Source organism: Podarcis erhardii, assembly GCF_964252035.2.
Source record: "Podarcis erhardii genome assembly, chromosome: 2".
Classification (NCBI taxonomy): domain Eukaryota; kingdom Metazoa; phylum Chordata; class Lepidosauria; order Squamata; family Lacertidae; genus Podarcis; species Podarcis erhardii.
Window position 1 is genome coordinate 45,291,552 of NC_138498.1, and position 19,758 is coordinate 45,311,309.

Genomic DNA, 19,758 nt, shown 5'->3' on the forward strand with positions numbered 1-19,758 from the left:
AATCTGGGCACTGATTCAGGAACCAAGTGCTGATCCAGGAAGGACACTTCGTTGAAGCTACTTTGTTATGACAGAGGTTTGTTCAGCTTCTTAGGAAGGCCACTGCATTCCTTGCAAAAGGTCTCAGCTAATACCTAGGAGATTCTGTTTCTAGCTATCTAAAGCCTACATAATTCCAGCTCACACCAGGCCTTTGATACTCCCTGCTTTTCATTCCAGCTACGAAAAGCCTACAGCAAGCTAATGCTTCTTGCTTTGAATGTCATCATCAGAACCTTACTTCATGCAACAGCTGTATCAAATCTCAGCTTGCCTTCGGAAAAAGGTCCCAGCCAAGGACATAAGTTTCAAAAGTGCTTGATCTCAGGCTCTTATATACTCACTGACAACATGGACATACTAGAACTGCATACTTGCTTTCCTGTTTTCTTGGACAGGCCATTTATAACACCATGTCTACATCTCTTAACTTCAAGGTGTCCATGGAATGTTACCTCTACAGGGACTGGGGGGTTCTTACTTTGCACATAAAACCAAAGGGTGGGCACAGTAATTATACCCCAATGCAAACCCATTTAGTAAAAGTATATCCTTCCAAAGGCAGGAAATAACTCTTCTCTTTGCATTTGAGGAGCGAGTCCAGGATCACATTCTCCACTTTTGATTCTCCTTGTCATTTGCTCGTTCTGAATGACCTTCAGCAGCACCAGACATCACCACCAAGCTTATTTTAATCTCCACTTTTATTGAAGCATGAACATAAAGATGCCCTACTCAAAAAATTACATTCAAGCTACTTCTATGAACTACTACTCATGGGAGAGGCTTTCGTAGCCCAGCTCTCCCCAGAGAGTTACTTCTAGAGATCTCAACGGGAAAGATTCAGTATGAATAATCCCTTCACATTAGGCCAGATTTGTTCAGCAAGACCCCTCTACTGCTGCTTGGCGAAGAAGGCCTTGCTGTCCTTCACTGTGGGCTTGATGGTGTCACCGCCAGGTTGCCAGCCAGCTGGGCACACTGTAGCAAAATGTACAGAAGTGTGGGGTTAGAATATGTCAAACAGCACTCAAAGCACATAGGTCCACATGGAGCAAGCTTAGGGCAACAAGGTACCCCCAGAAGCAGTAGAAGGAAGCTTTGGAGACATCACATATTAAAAAGTCAGAACTTACTCCATCAACAAGCACAATCTAGATTGGAGCGGCGCCTTTTTTCTGGGGATACTCAAGGGTATGCAGTACCATTTTCTTCCAAATGTTAAAAATGTGGCACTTAGTGTAACAACTTCATAGTGAATACCCACACCCTTTTCCTTAAAAAAAAAAAAAAAATCAAAGCAGCACTGGAGAGGGGCAAAATGCCACAGCCTTTCCCATCCCAATATGCTCCTTTTGGGGCTTCATGGTCCGTAACAGGAGACTAGTGTGTTTGCATATGTTCAGGAGGACAGCTGTCACTGGCTAATAGCCACAATGGCTGTGCTGGAGGTAGCATATCTCCACATACCACTTTCTGGGACTCACAAGTGAAGAGTGTACTTGCAGGCTTCCCATGGGCATCTGGTTTGGCCACTGTGGGAACAGGATGCTGGACTAGATGGGCGAATGGACTGAACCAGCAGGGCTCTTGCATTATTAAGAGTTCCATAAGGTTGTCTTGGGTCTACTTTGTACCACGCCACACTTCTGCGATGCTGAAGATGGTGGGCAAGACAGGATATGGCATGAACTGCGCTATGGAAGGCTCTAAGAAATGTTGCTAGCAGTACATCATGCCAACTTCATATATGATACCATTTGCTACAAAGGTGTTTGGGAAGCTGTTATACACTGTCCATGGGCAGAGAGAGGCCCTTACTTGCCCCATGAAGAGGTAACAGCCACAATTTCTAAAGCAATACTGACCTCCCCCTTCTGTGTTAGCTCTATTATCCCAATCCCCACCCCTTACCTTCACCATGCTGGTCTGTGAACTGGAAAGCCTGTACCAGGCGAAGTGTCTCATCCACAGAACGCCCCACAGGTAGGTCATTCACTGTGATCTGACGAAGGATGCCTTTGTCATCAATTATGAACAGGCCTCTAGATAGTTGCGGGGAGGGGGGAGAAAGAAGGGCAATTAAGAGCATTTATTATTATTATTATTTTAAAAAAGAGGATTCAAGCTTGTATGCATTCAAGCCTAAGATGCATTTAAAGCACATGCCTTCCCCCAAAGAATCCTGGGAACTATAGTATAATGGTACAAGGAACTGTAGTTCGGTGAGGGGCAAGCTACAATTGCCTGGGTTCTTTGGAGAAGGCGCTTTAAAAGGTATGGTGCGTATGCAGCCTTAGAGAGACTGGACAAGAGCAGACACGGGGAATTCTACCCAGTATTGGAACCTTCTGGAATCTATGTGGCGCTTTTACTGCCTTTATCAGTAGTACCAGGGTCAAAGTTAAGAGTGGGGGAATTCTGAATCCATGCCTATGCAGAAACCTTACTGAGAGATCAACTAAAAGAGGTTGGGGCAAAAGCAGAGACAGACTCAATTAAGTTCCAGCTACAGCTACTAATTCTCTGAAGTCCAAGTCCATACATCCAAGGACCAGGATTCTAGGACCTAGCTAGTGTTAATAGCTTTTTATATTCCAGCCAGGTTATTACCATTTGGATTACGTACATGGACTTGATGGGTGGGACCAAGCTGATGAAGAGAGGATTGAACAGTCCAGCAGCATCAGGGATGACTAACCTCTTCAACAGATCACAGGATTTAAGAGCAGGAGGGACTAATCTGTTGTTCTCCAGATGCTGCTGAATTTTGCAGCTTCCATCATTCCTGACCATTGGCCATGCTGGCTGCAGCTGGCAGCTCTAGTTCAGTAATACCTGGAGACTCCCAGGTTAGCTATCCCTGTGTTGCAGCACTGGAGAGAGGAGCTAAGTGGTACTTGAGTCAGCCATGTTGAGGCTTTGCTAGTGAACGCAAGAGGACTGGCATTTGCCAGGATGCCACCAGCCACAGCCCTTTGAACTGTCATCCAGAATTAAGGTTAGACCTCAAGATCTCCGTACCTGTATGCAATGCCATCCTCCTCCTTGAGCACTCCATAGTCCTTGCAAATATTGTGGTTGATGTCTGCCACAAGGGGAATATTTGCAGATCCCAAGCCCCCTTCCTTTCTTGCTGTATTGATCCTGCAGGGAAATGGCCGTTAACATCTGCAATATCATTTAGAGCAGAGGTAGAGAACCTGTGAACCAATGCCCACCTCAAACCTAATCATTGGCTATGTTGGGCAAGGGCGGATGGGAGTCCAACAACTGGAGGGCCTCATATCTCCCACCCTTCCATCTTGAACATCTGCAGACTACTACTCTAGCCATTTACTATTTAGAAATGGTTGAATCAAGTATTTCACATGGGATAGATTGCCCCTAGCTTTTTGTTCCAAACTTGACATGGGGCTCCCAGACCAAAGCTGGGTCTAAAAACTGGGCAAGCATCTTCTTCCTCATCAGAAAGCTAATTCTGAAGACAAACTGGAAATATTCTCCAATTAGATACAAGTCAGATCCTCTGACCCACAGAAGAGTGAAATGTTCTTTACACCCATTTAGGAGCTCAAATCAACTCTGAACACAACTGCAGTTAGTCTACTGAGGTGGCTGATAAAACTAACAGCAGCTAGGTTTGGCTAGATAAGGCTGGTGGGGACCCTCTACACCCTTCTGTCAGTTAACTTCTGCTTGGCTCCCTCCCAGTGTCAGATCCCTAGAACATTCTTAATGATGTTTCAATTCTAACCCTCTTACTAAGCAACACACAAAACAGGGATGTGCTGTTATTCCTGTCACTCAGTTTCCTTCAGCTAAGCCAGCCTTAAGAAACAACAACATAACCATAAGTCTTCATAGTATTTGCTTTCTAGCATGGACGGAAACATTGCGCTAGATATTGAACACCAGGAGACTCACCAGGCCAAATGGGTGAACTGAGAGTCAACCGAGGCAGCAATAACCTCACAGTTGATCTTGCGGAACTCCTCAACTCGATCACTGAAAGCTATGATCTCTGTGGGACAGACGAAGGTGAAATCCAGGGGGTAGAAGAAGAGAACCACATATTTGCCTGTGTAGAGAGGGAGAAAGCCCATCAGAAGCAGAATACTTTGAGCCAGAAACCTTGCCTGGCTACTATCTGAAGTTTAGGGAAGGAGACAACACCTGAAGGCACCAGCACAATGTACTCAAAACAAATGTCATGCCTTGACCACGATAACATTCATCCTTCCTTTGGGATATGGCAAACCCAAGGTCCATTATCTGCACCTGCTAACAAAATATAGTATTTGCACTACACACCATGATCCCCACAGCAATCTGATTCAGTGCCTGGGGACTGATTACCTCTTGATAAACAGACGGATAATGCAAGATCCTCTTTCTTGGCGCTTATGTGCTCCAATGCTGCATAGCAGGAAAATAGTTCTTAAGTGATCCATACCCAGCCTCTCTTATCAAGGTGGGTCTGGGAAACTCTTTAATTAGGGTATTTATGTCCTGCATATTCACGAGCTCAAGGCACCTTGCGACATTAAGACTGACTGAAGATGTTGTTTAAACAACTGAAAGTGGTACTCTCTCTTACCTTTGTAGTCCGACAACTTTATTTCCTTAATGGCTCCATCCACCACTGCTGTGGCCTTGAAGTCTGGAACTGGCTTACCAATATGAGCTTTACCGGAAGCCATTTCTTTCTGAAATATCAAACAGTGTAAAGGCTTAGGTAGACAACCAAGTAGAGCTGCTTTCAACCAAGAGGTCTGCTACTGAGTACATATCCCAGGAGAGGCATTTTCTTACCTTCTGAAGGATTGTAAACAAGGCAGCTCTGTTTTGGCTTACAACTCTTCCCCAACGTCAAGCCCAACTTTTGTAGTGCCCAAACAATTAAGATGCACTTCAGAGGAAACAAGAAGCCTCTTCCAATTCTGCATAGTGCTGTACAGAGCCCCAGTCACATGAGTTGTAAAGGATTACAACTGTGGAGGGTGACGCAAGGCAATCCCTGAGGAATGCAAGATCAGGGAGTCTTGCACCCTCATTCCTTTGAGGGAAGACTGCAGAGGGTTTGAGTCAGTGGCCTCTTGGTTCAGCAGGATATTTTTATTAGCCTCATTCTATTTTAGCTAGGCGTGAGCAACTGCTTCCAGACAACTTTCTGGCTAATTGAAATTTTACCACCTTCAATGCATTTCAGTTACCATGTGCACTATTTGCCTTGGAGCTCAACAAGCAGTTTCACTAATCCATTACATAAAAACATGAGGTGGTAGTGTGCTGTGTACAGTACTTTTGAACACTGCTTCTTATTGCTTGGCTCTAGCAGTTGTGTGTGTGTGTGTGTAAAATTTTTAGGTGATTTGGAGGTCTGATGTGCCTCCTCCTCTCCAACCAGGGATGGCGCATCCCATTGTGTTGCTTGAGGCTAAGTGGGAAGTGCTTCCCCACCCTGCCGCTGCCGCCAAAGCATCCCTAGGCTGCATGGTGGCAGCATGAAGCAGCAGCAGGTTCTGGCAAAAATCCTGCTGGAAATCAGCTCTGATACTTTGCCAGTGGGGCACCCACCAAGGCACCCCCTCAGGGGCTTCCACCACCCAAGATGGCTGCTTCACCTTGCCTCCTGTGTGGGGCCAGCCCTGTCTCCACCCCCATCCCATAAGAGGCTCTCTTTATAAAGAATTTGCCCCATTACACCCCTTCATGTTAAACCTTGCCAATTTGGGTTTGGCTCCTTTTTGCATAAGCGAAGTCTCAATATTTCATAACTACTTCAAAGCTCCGGCTGCTTTTTGGCATCAAGAAAACAACCCTGGGATTTAGATGTAGCATGTATAAAATCAAACCTGAGTTCCTTTCAAGAAGCTGCATGCATGAACACGAAGTTTAATACTAGGTTATGAAAGGCCAAATCTGGAAGCAAACACAACAGATACTTGACAACATAACCAGGAGGTTAAGTCTCTTCCATTCATAACTGCAATGGTGACAGATAAGGATAGGCACTAATCTATTAATTAAGTACAGTAGTACTTAATTAAGTAGTTTTCTCTGGCTCAGGTAGAAGCAAGCTGCCACTGCTGTGGAAAACTATCTAAAACCAGCTCTAGCAGAGAAAGAAAGGGCAAAAGCTTCAGGAGCAGATAAATACCTCATTCTCCTAGCACTGTAATTTGGGTCAGATCAATATATTCTTGGTGCTGTCTGTGCCACCAATAGAAGGTGAAGCTGAACATACTTATATCCCACTTGCCAGCCAAGACTGGCTCCCAAAGTAGTTTACAATTCAAATTCATCAGAAGACAAGTGCCCTTTTATTATGCTGAATGCATGGCAGAGAGGAGATGGGATGTTTGCATTTTACTATTCCAGCTTCATATTGTTCCTGCCAGAGCCTGCTTGGCTACTTACTCCTTCTGCAGAATTTAATAAAGCCAACTGCTGAATCTTCAAAAAGGCCACAATTGGTATTCTGACTTCAGAAAGATAAATGTCACCCAACACAACCAATACTCAGGGGGTGATGGGAAACACTGGAGTCACAAGTTCCCTAGCCCTGAGTTTATCATGGTGTCTGAACAAAGCCATTAAAGTAATGTTCATCCACTGAAAGGCTCTTCAGATACTGAGGCATTTGCCAGGGCCTGGACGAGCACAGAAAACCTGGCGCCATCTGCTGCTGGCGATATGGGGTGGGGGAGAGATGCATCTGCTACGTTAGCCCATGACTCTCACCCACCATGTTCCACTTGGTAGCCTGGAAGCCTAGTTGGTGGGCCCTACGGCAGCTCTAGCTGACAAATACTTCCCTTCCAGAAGTGTGTCCCAAACACAAACTGGGCGACATGACACCTTCCTGATAAGGAGCTGGTAGCTGTTGGGTGGGGCACTTACCAGTAAGCTCCATGTTCAGGAAGATAGCCCTATTACAATATGCTTTGGCAAACATGAGCAGGCTATGGTTAACGACAGTGAATTAACTACAGTGGTGCCCCGCAAGACGAATGCCTCGCAAGACGAAAAACTCGCTAGACGAAAGAGTTTTCCGTTTTTGAGGTGCTTCGCAAGACGAATTTCCCTATGGGCTTGCTTCACAAGACGAAAACGTCTTGCCGCTAAGCCGCTAATAGCCGTGCTTCGCAAGACGAAAAAACTCGCAGAACGAATTAATTTCGTCTCGCGAGGCACCACTGTATGTGATGATGGTCTGCTGCCCCTGACATCACAAACACTGATTGCTAGATTCTTGAGTGAAGCCAGCAGAATACAGTGCATTTTGAACTAATACATACATTTGCCATTGCTCTGGTGGTATGTGACAGAGGAGAATGGAACGGTCACTCATGGGTTACTGCAGTGAAGGCTCTGAGATGCACACTGCTTATAATGAACCAGAAGGGAGAAAAAAAGCCTGCTTGGGCAAGCCAAAATCAATGACGAGATACTTTCCTCCATCAACTCCAATACTGACAGCACCAACTTTAGTGATCCACCAAACCCTGAATATTATAATAATAATAATAATAATAATAATAATAATAATAATAATAATATGCCACCCATCTGACTGGGTTGTCCCAGTCACTCTGGGAGGCTCCCCACAAAATATTTAAAAACACAGTGAGGCATTAAACATTAAAAACTTCCCTATACAGGGCTCCCTTGAGATATCTTCTAAAAGTCAGGTACTTACTTCCTTGACATCTGATGGAAGGGCATTCCACAGGGTGGGAGCCACTACTGAGAAGGCCCTCTGCCTACACTACCAGGCAAGTCTGTTTTGTTTTGAATAGTTTTTATTAAGTTTTCCAGTTATATGTCTCAAAATAAGCATTTTACATAGTACCATATATCCAGTGACTTCCCTCCTTCTCCTTCCATGGTTCATTTTACTTGTCTATCATTCCTGCCTATTTTTCTGCAACCATTTAAGTCATTCTCCAATTTACATCATTCAAATATTAACCACACTGCTGAATTTAGCTTAATGCTGCCAGTGTATTCAGCGGTACAGTTATTTTCCAAATACAATGGTACCTCAGTTTACGAACTTAATCCGTTCCGGAGGTCTGTTCTTAAGCCGAGGCACGCTTTCCCTAATGAGGCCTCCCGCCGCCAGTGCCCTTCCACCATTTGGCTTCCGTTCTTAGACCAAGGTAAAGTTTGCAAACCGGGACACCACTTCCGGTTTTGCGGAGTTCGTAAACTGGGCTGTTCTCAAACCGAGGTACCACTGTACTCAGCAAATATTTTCTACTCCTCTTTAAATAGATGCTCTTATTCTATATGTTAAACCTGCTAGTTCTGCAAATTCTATCATCTTAAGTTGCCAGTCCTCCTTACTTGGGACCTCCCTCACTTTCCATCTTTGAGCTAACAAAACTCAAGCAGCCATTGTTGCATACATAAATCATTTTTTCTGACACCTGGGAACTTCAGTCTGAACTATTCCTGACAGAAAGGCCCCTGGTCTTTTTGGGAATGTTGTTTTAAACAATCTTTACAACTTAATATAAATAATTTCCCAATATTCTTTAACTTTTTTACATGTCCACCACATATGAAAAAAAGTTACACTACCCAGGCAAGTTTGAGCCCTAGAAATGTGACCTCTGCTACAGTCTTGTCTTACTCCAGGTCCAGCATGTGGTGGCAGCAGCAAGACAAAACAAGAGTTTTTGCAGAAGCTAAAAGGCTTTATCAGAGTTTCCTGGGCCAAGCATGAGATGTTACAGTATGGGTACCCAGCCTTGAATTTGGTGATTAGTGTCTTTGGCTTAGAATGAGCAGCGTTGCGTACAAGGACAATGCCAAGCCATTGTTTGCTTAATAAGGATCTGTTGCTACTGGTGCAGGCAGTTGGGATAGTTTTCTACGCCAGGCTGACTTCCAAAGTAACTTGGGATGGTGGAATGTCCAAAAGACACGTGACAGGAGAAGATTACACTTCAAGCAAAAACTGAAGAAAACAGCTAAAAGTTATGCGGGACTTATATTACCATATATTTGATTCTTTAATTCTTAAACAAAAAACGGACAGTTGGGGGAGGTATTTTCCCACCCCAAGCTGAATACAGGTGCCTGTTTAGTGATAAAATGTCCCAGCATAAAGCCATATGCAGCATGTCAAAAGCCCACTTTGATTTGCTTCTCTGGGTCAGTCATTGCTTGGAAAACTGTGACTTCTTTACCTAATATATTAACATTAGCTAGGACAATAGAACCACCACCACAATGGCAAAAATGGTGGCATTCATTACACTTTAGCTAAGGCATGCTCCAACAATCTATTATCTCATAATCATGCTTAAAACCTTTTTATTTACCCAAACCTTTACAAAACCATTTTTAAAACTGTCTGTTGCTTATCTTCCAGTTTTAACTGCATTTTAGGGACCAAATAAAAAGCCCAATACATTTTAGGAAGGACTTTATTAACCTGGACATTTTTTGGTTTACAGAATGAACGCTTAAAATGGTAACCGATTGGAATTTAGAGGCATTGTTACCTCCGCACAGGTGAGAACATCCCATAAGAACTACGTTGTAGGTTTACTTCTGTGCAAGTTCTGCAAACAATACATCTTCCCCCTGGTATATACACTACTTGAAACAAAAGCGCACAGATCTTATTCTATTTGTCTAGTAAGAATTAGAGCTTAAACTTATTGCACTGTCGTCACCTCTTCTATTCATACTAAAGGCCTGTTTTAAAAGCAGTTTCCATGACCCAATTTTTAAGGCAAGAGCACTTAGTCACTGGCTCCATTTCACGAATTTTCACTCGAGTAGACCCCGAGCAAGGCTAGGAGCGCTATGCAAGCTGAGAAGAGACTGGAAAGCCTCACCGCTTTCCAGGGTTGGGGGCGGGGGAAGCAGGAGGAGTTAGAGGAAGCCAAGATCGACCCCTGGAGTTGAATTCCAGTGACAATGCAAGGCAGCCCGCACTGCTTCCAGCCCCCTCCCTGTACCACTCAGAACACAAAGGAGATCCCTATGACTCGCTTGCCGAGGACACAATGGGCAGCATTCACACCGCCTCCTCTCCGCTTTGGGGAAAAAGGACCAGAGGAGAGCCGAGGAGCAGCGCAGCTTCCAGCCCACTTTATTCCAATGCAGGTGCCCCCCTTCCCAAAATCACGCCTTTGGAAGACACGAGGAGATGCACGGATTGCAAGCCTCGAAACCTTCCAGAAGCCCTTCGCCTCCACATATAGACCCCAGAAAATGACGACCCTTCGAACCTGCTAGGCTGGAGGAGAGAGAAAGCGCTGCAGGCCCCCACCCCATAGCAGGCCTCGCCAGGCTCGGATTGCAAACCCCGAGCAACGCGCCCGCATTCGCCTCCATGCACAAGCGCTGCAAAAGCTCCAGAAATGCCCTCGAGGCGCCCACCCCTCGCTCCCTCCGTACCTCCTGGTCCGCGCGCTGCCGCCCCAAAGCTAAGCCGAGCGCTTCTCGAAGCGAGGAGGAGGCGTGACACCAGCAGAAGAAGCCGCAGCGGCTGCCGGGTTTTATGTGCAGCGTGCTGGGAGAGGGCGGGGCAAAGGTGCAGGAGGGGGCGGTGTAATCCGGATTCGACTCACAATGAGAACATGTGCGCGCGCGGGTCACCCCCACCCCGGCTACCCCTCCCCCCTTTTTCTCCCTTTGGACTCAGAAAAAGGGAATTGAATTGGGAACCAAAGACATTCCGCTCCAAAATGCGATCCTGATTGCAATGCGGCGAACAACTCCACTAAAGGGCGCTTGCTGGCTTTCTTTCTCTGCTCCTGTTTTTTGTTGTTGTTTTTTTTTTTAACAACTGCACGGCAGGCAGACGTTCAACAGGTCAATCTTTTTATCACCCCTTGCTGGATGTTTGTCCGTCACGTTCCGACTCCTGCCAGAGACAAAAGATGGCAAGCCCACTCGCGGTCTTCATTCACAGTTGCTGCGTACACACGCTCTGCTCGTGGAAAACACGCTCCCGTTTATCAGCTGTAAGACACAGGTAGGCATCCAGCTGGTGAATCGCCTGCTCGATGCCTGCCTTTTGCACACATGTTAAATGCGCAGGAGCTTTGCCAGGGGAAAAACGGGCAGCGTTATATGCAATCCACCCACCTGAAGTCTACCCATTATAGCTTTACACTGTTAGTGTGTAAAATATGCTCATAGAGCGGACATAGATGAGCGGCCGAACAAATGCTTTCTAGTACTGTGTGAAAAAGATCCCAAGTTCTATAAGGATCTCAGGGAACACTGTAGCATTAGCTGGGTGCTAGCTAGCCAGAGCATAGTAATACCTGGCTCTGTTAGCAGACCCATACATTCATCAGACGTAATCCAACAGGGACAGATGTTGTGCCAAAAGTGCAATGAAGCCCTTTCGAAACAGAGGACAGAAACCAGGAGTCATGACTATTCCTCCCCGCTACTTTTACTGTCCTAATTTACAACCAGAGGGGATCCCCCACGACGCTGTTAGAGAAGTTGGTGCGCAAGTCTGATCTGTTCTGCGAACTACAATACCCAGCAAGCCGCGCACTCTCTGGGATTTCCCTTCCCTTTCGTTTCCTGTACCGAGTTTGTACGGCGCTTGCCGGGGACGCGCGAAAATGGACCTGAGCGCTTTCGAGCGGGACAACGCCGTGAATTGTTTGCTGGACTCCGCGGTGCCCGCCGCTTGCCGGAGCGAACCTTGCAGCCTGGGCATCGATGAAGCAGGCCGGGGTCCGGTGCTGGGTACGTGCCTGAGGGTGAAACCGGCGGGAGCGAGGAATCCTTGGGGTACTTTTTGCTCCAGCGAGGAATCGAGTTCTAAAAGCAGTGCTTTTTTTCTTTAAAAAAATGTTTAGGGGTACTCTCATTTTCTTACTCATATTGAAATACTGTCCCTCAATGAGGTCAAATTTAGATTCACAAAATGTTTAGGGGTATGCGTCCCCCCAGAAAAAAGCATTGCCTGAAAGCATCAGAAGGGGAGTCCCAAATCACTGGCGGAGCCTTAATATTCGCCTCCCTTACCCACACTGGAAGAATGGCAGAGGAAGATGATCGACTATATGGGATTGGCAGAAATGACTGGCAGAATCCGAGACCAGGGAAAAGAGTCGGCGGAAGAGGACTGGAGGAAATTTAAAGATTATTTGCAGAAATATTGTAAAATCAATGAATGTTAGAATGTTGTTGGACAGAAATTAAGTGGTTACCAGCTGTAATGTAAAAGTGGAGTAATAAGCTAAAATAAGTCATAACAAGTCACAATAAGGATTTGCTGAATTAAGATTCGAACTGGAATACAAAAGGGGGAGGTGAGAGGAGGTTCGAGAAACAAAGTAATAGAAATAAGTTTTGGAAATTATATTTGTTCTGTTTTGTTTAGTTTTGTTCTTGTTTTTTATTTTTTTGATTGTGTATTTTTGTATTTCTGCTTTTTGTATTAAATTGGAAACTCTAATAAACATTTACTAAAAATAATAATAATAATATTCGCCTCCCGTGGGGTGATCCGTGGACTTGCCAGGTGGCCTAGACGCTAGAGGATTCCTATTGCTATCTGCCAACCTACTTTAATAACGCCAGGAGGGGTGATTATGAGGATAAATTGTGAGGACCAGTTTTGTCCTGGGGCTGTACGGTAATTATAACTATACTTAGTGTTGCTAGTTCAGAGCATTTCTCACATGACAATGTTGTTATAAAAACACCTGCAGTATTGTATCCGTAGGTGGAGCTCTGAGTCTTGAAAGAGTAGCTTGCATTGGCTTCTGCTTTCTTCCCAGGTCCCATGGTTTATGGAATCTGTTACTGTCCTGTGGATCGGCAGGGAGACCTAGAGGCACTGAAGGTAGCAGGTAAAAAGAAAAGAAAGGCGTGCCTGACTGGGACTGTGATGTAATGCTGGCGTGGCAGGAAATGGGATCTGGACTAAAAGGGGCAATGCTGTACCTCTTGGAGTGTTTCCCCTAACCGCTGTCAAAGCACTGCCCAGCTTGTATTCATCCTAGGTCACGTCTTTTTTGAGTTTGTGTCCTCCCCTCCCTGTTTGCTTTCCCGTCATAGATTCCAAGACTCTGACGGAGGCCCAGCGGGAACAGCTCTTTGAGAAACTGGGTGCAGCGAAGGATTTTGTTGGGTGGGCCCTGCACATCCTCTCACCCAATTACATCTCCACCAGCATGCAGAGACGGTAAGCAGACAATATTAGATAAAGTCGCTGCAACAGGGTTGGGGAACCTCTTCCCCCCTACGCCGAGATGTTGCTGGGCTCCAGCTCCCATCAGTACCAGCAAGAGTGGTCAGGGATGGTGGGAGTTGTAGTTTAGCCACGCCTGGAAGGCCGCAGGTTCTCCACCCCTGCGCTAGAACAACAGCTTTGAATGGGTGGTGGTTTTTCTCCCAAGATCGCTTCTCTGCCTGGAATCGTTGTGTTTTGTTTATTCGTGTACTTGTTAGAAAGATTAATACCCTGCCTTTCTAATGCATACGTGTTTCCAGAGGTGGCTAACTATCATTAAAGCCACAATAGCCAAACACAACTGCAACGATAAAATCATAACAGAGACTGACATGGCAGAAAAAAATCACAGTTTTCAATAAAATCACTTCGACCTGGCAAATGAAAAAGTGCTGCTGACACTGGATGTGTTGTGTAGTGGCTGCAGGCTAAAGAGGACAGAGCAAGGGGAAGGGGATTGGAAACACGAGGCCTCTCACCTTGGAGTTTATCAGGAAAGTTGGACAGACCTCTTTCAGAGAAGGCAGGCTGTGTCTCTCCCCCTGAGCTGTTTTTGTCCTTCATGCCAGCTCATCCTTGAGAATGATGCTTACTGCTGTGATGTTGTTTGCTGTGTTAACTGGCTGTGGCACAAACAGCCCACTGCACTCTTAACACTATGTGAGATTTGAGCTCCTATTTGCTGTGTGGACAGAGCAGCTGTTCTATTGGTAATGTACTGGCGGAGACATCTTTCTGTTCTGGCTGGTGGTGGCATAAGCTGGTCCAGGGTGCAGTCTCCACAACACCTTTTCCAACCAGCCCTTTTCAGACGTTTGGGCCTCAGAGCCAAGGTTCTTTTTGTGAGCGAAAAACATAGCTTCCTTTCCGTTGCAGAGCTAAGTACAACCTGAACGCGCTTTCGCATGATACGGCCATTGGATTAATCCAGAGGGCGTTGGACTCTGGAGTGCAGGTTGCAAAGGTGAGCCAGCTCAGCATCCCGTACCTGTAGGAAGTGGCAAGAAATCCCACCTCTTCAGTGCTTTATGGTTCCTCCCTCCTTCAGGTCTTTGTGGATACTGTGGGACCAGCAGAGAAGTACCAAGAAAAACTCAAGCAGCACTTCCCAGACCTGGAGGTTACAGTGAAACCAAAAGCAGACTCCCTCTTCCCTGTTGTCAGTGCAGCCAGCATCTGTGCCAAGGTGAATGCGAGACATAGGATCTCTTTGTTTCCTGGCTCACTGTGCTCTCTGGTATCCGGAGAGATGTACGATTAAACTGTGAAGCTCTAACCGCTTCCACCGTGAAACAGCTAAATAAGCTTTCATGTGCTGGAGCAGAATACTGGATGCTGGGGCCAAACAATAGGGGGTGACTATTGCCATCATTCATTAGGACAGGGGCTGGCTACTATTCGAAACCACTAGCCTAGATGGATCAGGACATAGATGGGAATGATGCAGGAAGGCAATTCCAATGTTGGTTATCTCTCATTTTCCGTAGGTGGCGAGGGACCGGGTAGTAAAGAACTGGAGGTTCTTGGAGGATCTGGAAGATGCGGACTTGGATTATGGCTCTGGCTATCCTAATGGTAATCCCAGTATTTCTCCTCAGCTTGGGCACAGAACCAGCCACATGAATTTCCACCACAAGATGTGGTGGCTGAGAATGTTAGCCGCTTTGAGACTCTTTCGGGTAGTGATAAAGCGGTTTATCAAACCCAAACTCCTCTTCTTCTAGCTTAGGTGGATTTAAAAGAAAATGAACACATGGATGAGAGGGTAGTCAAAATCAGAGGGACCTGCAACAAAATGTCAAGGGTGCCAGCCTGCCAGGCTCTTTGGCAGGATACTCCCATTCGCCCTTTTTCCTCCCTGGTTTTCTGTCCCCCTCCTCCCACAACAGTCGGCATTTTGTGTCCATTGATCATTTTCAGTTCTCACGGATCTGTTTCTGGTTCCCCTCACCCCCAGTTAGGTTTCTCCCCCCCCCCCCCGATATTGTTTGTACTTGGGAGTGCCCCCAAGCCGCCTTCTTCCATTCTTTCTTGCACATGTACGGTGCTGTTTTTCTGAATAAGGTGTCACACCTTGATAACGTCTTAACTATTAGCGTATAGGATGGAAATAGGCAAACTCCAGGTTGTAAGGCAATATGTCAGCTGCTGAGGATAACACTGGAAGAGGGCTGTTGCCTTAATGTGGGAAACAAACGGGTAGGCAAGATGGACCTTTGGCTCTTGCGTTTCTGTAGAGGCACACAAAGAGTGCAGTGCTTCATTCAGATGAATAAGCCAAGTCATAACTTTGGCAGTGACTAAGAACCACATTTATTATTTGTGAATGTTCTTCCCCACTCTCATCTTTGAATTACACATTTAGTTTACTTGGCAACAATGTGGGCTTTTCCCAGCCCTCACTAGATGCCATTAGCTGTACTAGATCCTCTATAGTATAGTATAGAGTCTATACCTCCCATCTCCCCTCTCTTAGCGTGAGTAGGACCTTATTGGCTTTTGTGCTTGGGTTGACCTCTAGGACAGAATGCCATGTCCTTGCATTAAGTTGAAATGAAAGGGGAGTGTCTGTGTGTGTATATGTGCAAAATGATCTCCAAGATATTGGGCACCAAGAAAGCAGCAAAGTGGGTGGAGACAGTACTTAGGAGGTTTGCAAACCCCTATTGTGTCATGTTTCCCATCCACTGTTCTCCAGGCTACGGCTCAGTCTTAGAAGTAGGGATAACACTGAGCACTAATATGCCAGAATACTTGGCTATCCATCCTCTAATCTCTCTACCCCTTCCCCGGCCCAGATCCCAAGACTAAAGAGTGGCTCACCCAAAATCTGGACCCTGTCTTTGGCTACCCACAGTTTGTACGGTTCAGCTGGAGTACAGCTCAGGTCATCTTGGAGAGCAAAGCTGTGCCCGTTTGCTGGTAAGTGGGGAAGGAAGAACTGTTGGATGGATCTTGGATGGTAGATGTACCTTCAGAAGAGAGATTGAGGAAACTGTGGAGCATAGGAGGAAACAGCTGCTGCTGATAAAGGCATGTGAGAGATTCCTTCTGATGGTTTTGCACATGCGATGCAGCATGATGACTTCCCTACACAAATATTATATAGGAAGATAGTGGATTGGCAGTCCAGGATGCTTTTTAAATAGTGGCACTGGGGAGGGCAATCATTGGAGCTGAATGGGCCTGCTGAGTGTTTATGGGACACTTTCCCTTAAATTCACTCATCAGCTGTGAGTAGGGAGGGTCCCCCCTTTTGTGGCTGGCTTGCTCTGCTAACTCCCCTGTGCCTTGCTCTGTGCTTATGTGGGCCGTGCAGAGTACTGCACAGAGTTGCTGAATTGCTGATGCCCAAAGATGCTTGTGACTGCCTTTCCTGATATCCACAGCTTTCTGGAACCCAGCTCAATCCAGGGAGCAGCTCCTCCGCTTGAGTCTAGGGAGTTGGCTGATTCTCCGCTGCCTCCCATCTCAGGCTGACCTTGGCAGTTATGCCAAATGCCGCAGGAGGAGCTTGAGAGGCAGCCAGTTAACTTTCCCCTGGATAGATGGGGCAGGAATCCGGTACTGTCTCTGTTGAGGGAAGAAGGGCTGCCTGCCAGGGCACCTGTTTTCTATCTCGGCTCTTGGAAGGCAGCGAAGGTCAGTGGTTGTAGCAGGTAGAAGAAGTCTGAATCCAAGATAAGTGGGCGCAACTCTCAAGGAGAAGTAGAAGTCGAGCATAGCTTGCCAGCGGAGGAACAATGCTGTACCCAGATCCCTCGTTTCCCCTTATCTTTTACCTTCCTCTCTACAGGGATGACACGGAAGACGACGCAGCCCAGAAAAACGCTCAGTCCTTGCTGAGCTACTTTGCCAGGAAGGAAACTTCCAGCAAGCGCCCTCCCCACCGCTTCTTTCATGAACGAAAGCTTAAGACCGTGACCAGCCTGTAGGGGGCAGCAGATTATTCTCTTCTCGGTGGGATTATCTTGCTTTATCTACACAAGAAACTTTTCTAATTTTGTCAAGCTTGCTTTTTAGTCGGAGGTTGTAAATCCTTTTGAGTCCCAGCTGCAAAGAGAACATTGGAACAGAAGCAGGCGCAGGATCTGTCAAGAGAAAGGGTCTGATCAAATCCCTCTCTTTCTGGAAGCCTTTGTATATTCCCCCCCCCTTTTTGCTAATAAATTTAAAACAACAACAACCAACAATTCTGTGGTGTGTGAATTGACCGATGGGGCATCATAAAAGCAGGCCAAAAGCATCATAGCCAGACACTGGAGAGACCTGTCAGGAGTAAACATGGACCAATGGTACCAAATAGTATGGGAAACAGCCCTACAAAAAAATTAACCAATAAACTGAAACTGACACGGGGACAAATAGAAGAAGACACCTTCTTTATCACTCCCCTTTATCACTTACACAGCTCAACAAGACAATGACAAAAATCCACCAACAGCAAATCAATATGGCTAACCTGATCCAAAACACCCACCCACCCCAGTCACACATGAAAACAAAGACCACCACAGCTGTAATGGGGATAAGGGGGCTGCTCGTGCGTAAGCGTTTAAGCCCTCAAAGCTTTGCCATCAGTTTCTAAACTCTCCCAGTCCACGGAGCCATGGGTGCATGGCTACCTCAATCGCTGGCAGTATCCGTCAGTGGGCGCTTCCGGAATTTACGCCAACATAAGAGTTCCTTGACGGAAACTCTCCTTCTGGATTCTCTGCGTGACAGTTTCCTGCGCGGAGTAGGCGTCCCCAGCGGAGGTCCTGAGCCCTCCCCGCTGTTCTCACTGGAAGTATCTTGGAGCCATTCCTCCAACTGAGTTTCTGCAGGAACTCTCCCTCTCCCCCTGCTGGTTCCTTCCTCAGCATCCGAGGGTCTCTTAGCCTCTTGGAGCCCTTCCACCACCTGACTCTCCGATGGCAGTTCCCTGACAACAGCCAACCACAAATGAATAACCACACCGTAGGCCAACCCAAAAAAATAAAATAAAATAAAATAAATTTTAAAAGCAGGCCAAAAAGGGATAGTGTCTGCAACTGAAGGGTTACTTTTTTTTAGTGAGTTGGCAGCTTGAGTAATGAATGGGGCCACACAGAGCCAGGCAAAATCTCCCCCACACCAACCTGAGCTCCTGGCTGAGCCAGAGAACTTCTTATCTACTCCAGTGTGGCAATTCTAGTGAATTTCAGTAGCTGGAGAAATCAAGCCAGGTAGGGAAGCAGTTCTGTGCTGTTGCCATGGAATGGGCTCTAGTCCTGTCCACATGTGTGTCTGCACATTTCAGACTGGTCTGGAGCTTTCATTAAAGTGCTGTCAGTAATGCGTCCTCACATCAGGATTTTCTATTGTCTCCATTCACTTCAGTCCATTCTGACCAGTGCCCTCAGTGTTCCACCTTTAGCTGCAAGTGTTTCTCATGTGTCGGGAAGAAATGGGGGTGGGATAATTTCTTCACCTTTAGGGCAGGACTAGATGGTTAAATAGCAATCTAGTGCACAAATGTAGTGGCTGAGAGAGTGAGGGTCCTGGAAAATCCCTGACTGAAATCTCTCTTCAGTCATTAACTTTTCAGTTGGCCTCTTAGCCAGTCCTTTATCTATACAGTGGTACCTCGGGTTACATACGCTTCAGGTTACAAACTCTGCTAACCCAGAAATAGTGCTTCAGGTTAAGAACTTTGCTTCAGGATGAGAACAGAAATTGTGCTCCAGTGGCGCAGCGGCAGCAGGAGGCCCCATTAGCTAAAGTGGTGCTTCAGGTTAAGAACAGTTTTAGGTTAAGAACGGACCTCCGGAACGAATTAAGTACTTAAACCGAGGTACCACTGTACTGTGGGAATTATATTTACTTACTTTCTGCATTGATGCAAAGATTACTGAGAGAATACGTGTGAGACATTTGGAATAATCAAAGGGATAATAATAAATGTAAAACTTTGCAGTTGCTGTTGCTTGACAGAGGGATGAAGCAGCCTCTGTGGAGAAGAGTCTTATTTCTTTTAGCAAATGCTTTTAACAAAGTTAGCTCTCTCTTTCTCTCAGCTGTGCCCCTCCTCTGGCTCTCATGCCCCTTCTCATTTCCTCATGCTGCCTTATAGTCAGCTCCAACTCCATCCATCCATCTCTCTCCCATCTTCCTGCCTAATGTAGCTTGCTCTCTTAAGAAGAGCCTCTCCACTCTATCAAGCCAATTTCCTTTTCCTTCAAGAGCTTCCTCAAGAAATGCTTCTTTACCAATCCCTCTCCAGCTCAGCGTTACCTTACCTGCTTTCCCACTATACTATCCTCATCTAACAGACTCCCCACCACACCTGTCCTTTGGGCCAGGTCACTTTTGTTTCAGCACTGTTTAACAGTGCTAGATGGTTGTTTGGTAAGCAGCACTCAGTAAGGCTAATGAGTACTTTTATAATAAAATCCTGAACCAAGGAAGGGTTCAAATGCAACAGTGCCTAAAGAGGTCTCTTGTTTTGAAGAAAGCAAGCCAGC

The 19,758-nt window shown here is 46.2% G+C and overlaps 2 protein-coding genes across 2 annotated transcripts; one reads left to right on the forward strand and one right to left on the reverse strand.

The window, feature by feature from the left end:
* Positions 1-725: 725 nt before the first annotated feature.
* PRDX2 (peroxiredoxin 2) lies at positions 726-10,609 on the reverse strand. Its single transcript, XM_081846693.1, has 6 exons — positions 10,465-10,609; positions 4,640-4,748; positions 3,967-4,120; positions 3,064-3,186; positions 1,954-2,084; positions 726-1,020 (listed from the first exon to the last, which is right to left on the reverse strand). The coding sequence occupies exons 2-6, from the start codon at positions 4,740-4,742 to the stop codon at positions 935-937; spliced, it is 597 nt and encodes a 198-aa protein (XP_081702819.1). The 5' UTR covers positions 4,743-4,748; positions 10,465-10,609; the 3' UTR covers positions 726-934.
* Positions 10,610-11,439: 830 nt separating this feature from the next.
* RNASEH2A (ribonuclease H2 subunit A) lies at positions 11,440-17,466 on the forward strand. The gene is made up of 8 exons (XM_081846661.1): positions 11,440-11,778; positions 12,819-12,890; positions 13,099-13,225; positions 14,150-14,237; positions 14,322-14,459; positions 14,761-14,848; positions 16,072-16,195; positions 17,070-17,466. Exons 1-8 carry the CDS (start codon positions 11,652-11,654, stop codon positions 17,206-17,208), a joined length of 903 nt encoding a protein of 300 aa, XP_081702787.1. The 5' UTR covers positions 11,440-11,651; the 3' UTR covers positions 17,209-17,466.
* Positions 17,467-19,758: the final 2,292 nt, after the last annotated feature.

What these genes read in the sequence shown, in the direction of transcription:
- PRDX2 (XM_081846693.1), bottom strand. Translation starts at nt 4,742, where the DNA reads ATGGCTTCCGGTAAAGCTCATATTGGTAAGCCAGTTCCAGACTTCAAG. An exon ending in CAGTTCACCCATTTGGCCTG is followed by an intron (nt 3,187 to 3,966) that starts GTGAGTCTCCTG and finishes ATTTCCCTGCAG; the next exon opens with GATCAATACAGCAAGAAAGG. An exon ending in GAGGATGGCATTGCATACAG is followed by an intron (nt 2,085 to 3,063) that starts GTACGGAGATCT and finishes GCAACTATCTAG; the next exon opens with AGGCCTGTTCATAATTGATG.
- RNASEH2A (XM_081846661.1), top strand. Translation starts at nt 11,652, where the DNA reads ATGGACCTGAGCGCTTTCGAGCGGGACAACGCCGTGAATTGTTTGCTG. An exon ending in CTGGAGTGCAGGTTGCAAAG is followed by an intron (nt 14,238 to 14,321) that starts GTGAGCCAGCTC and finishes TCCCTCCTTCAG; the next exon opens with GTCTTTGTGGATACTGTGGG. An exon ending in AAAGCTGTGCCCGTTTGCTG is followed by an intron (nt 16,196 to 17,069) that starts GTAAGTGGGGAA and finishes TCCTCTCTACAG; the next exon opens with GGATGACACGGAAGACGACG.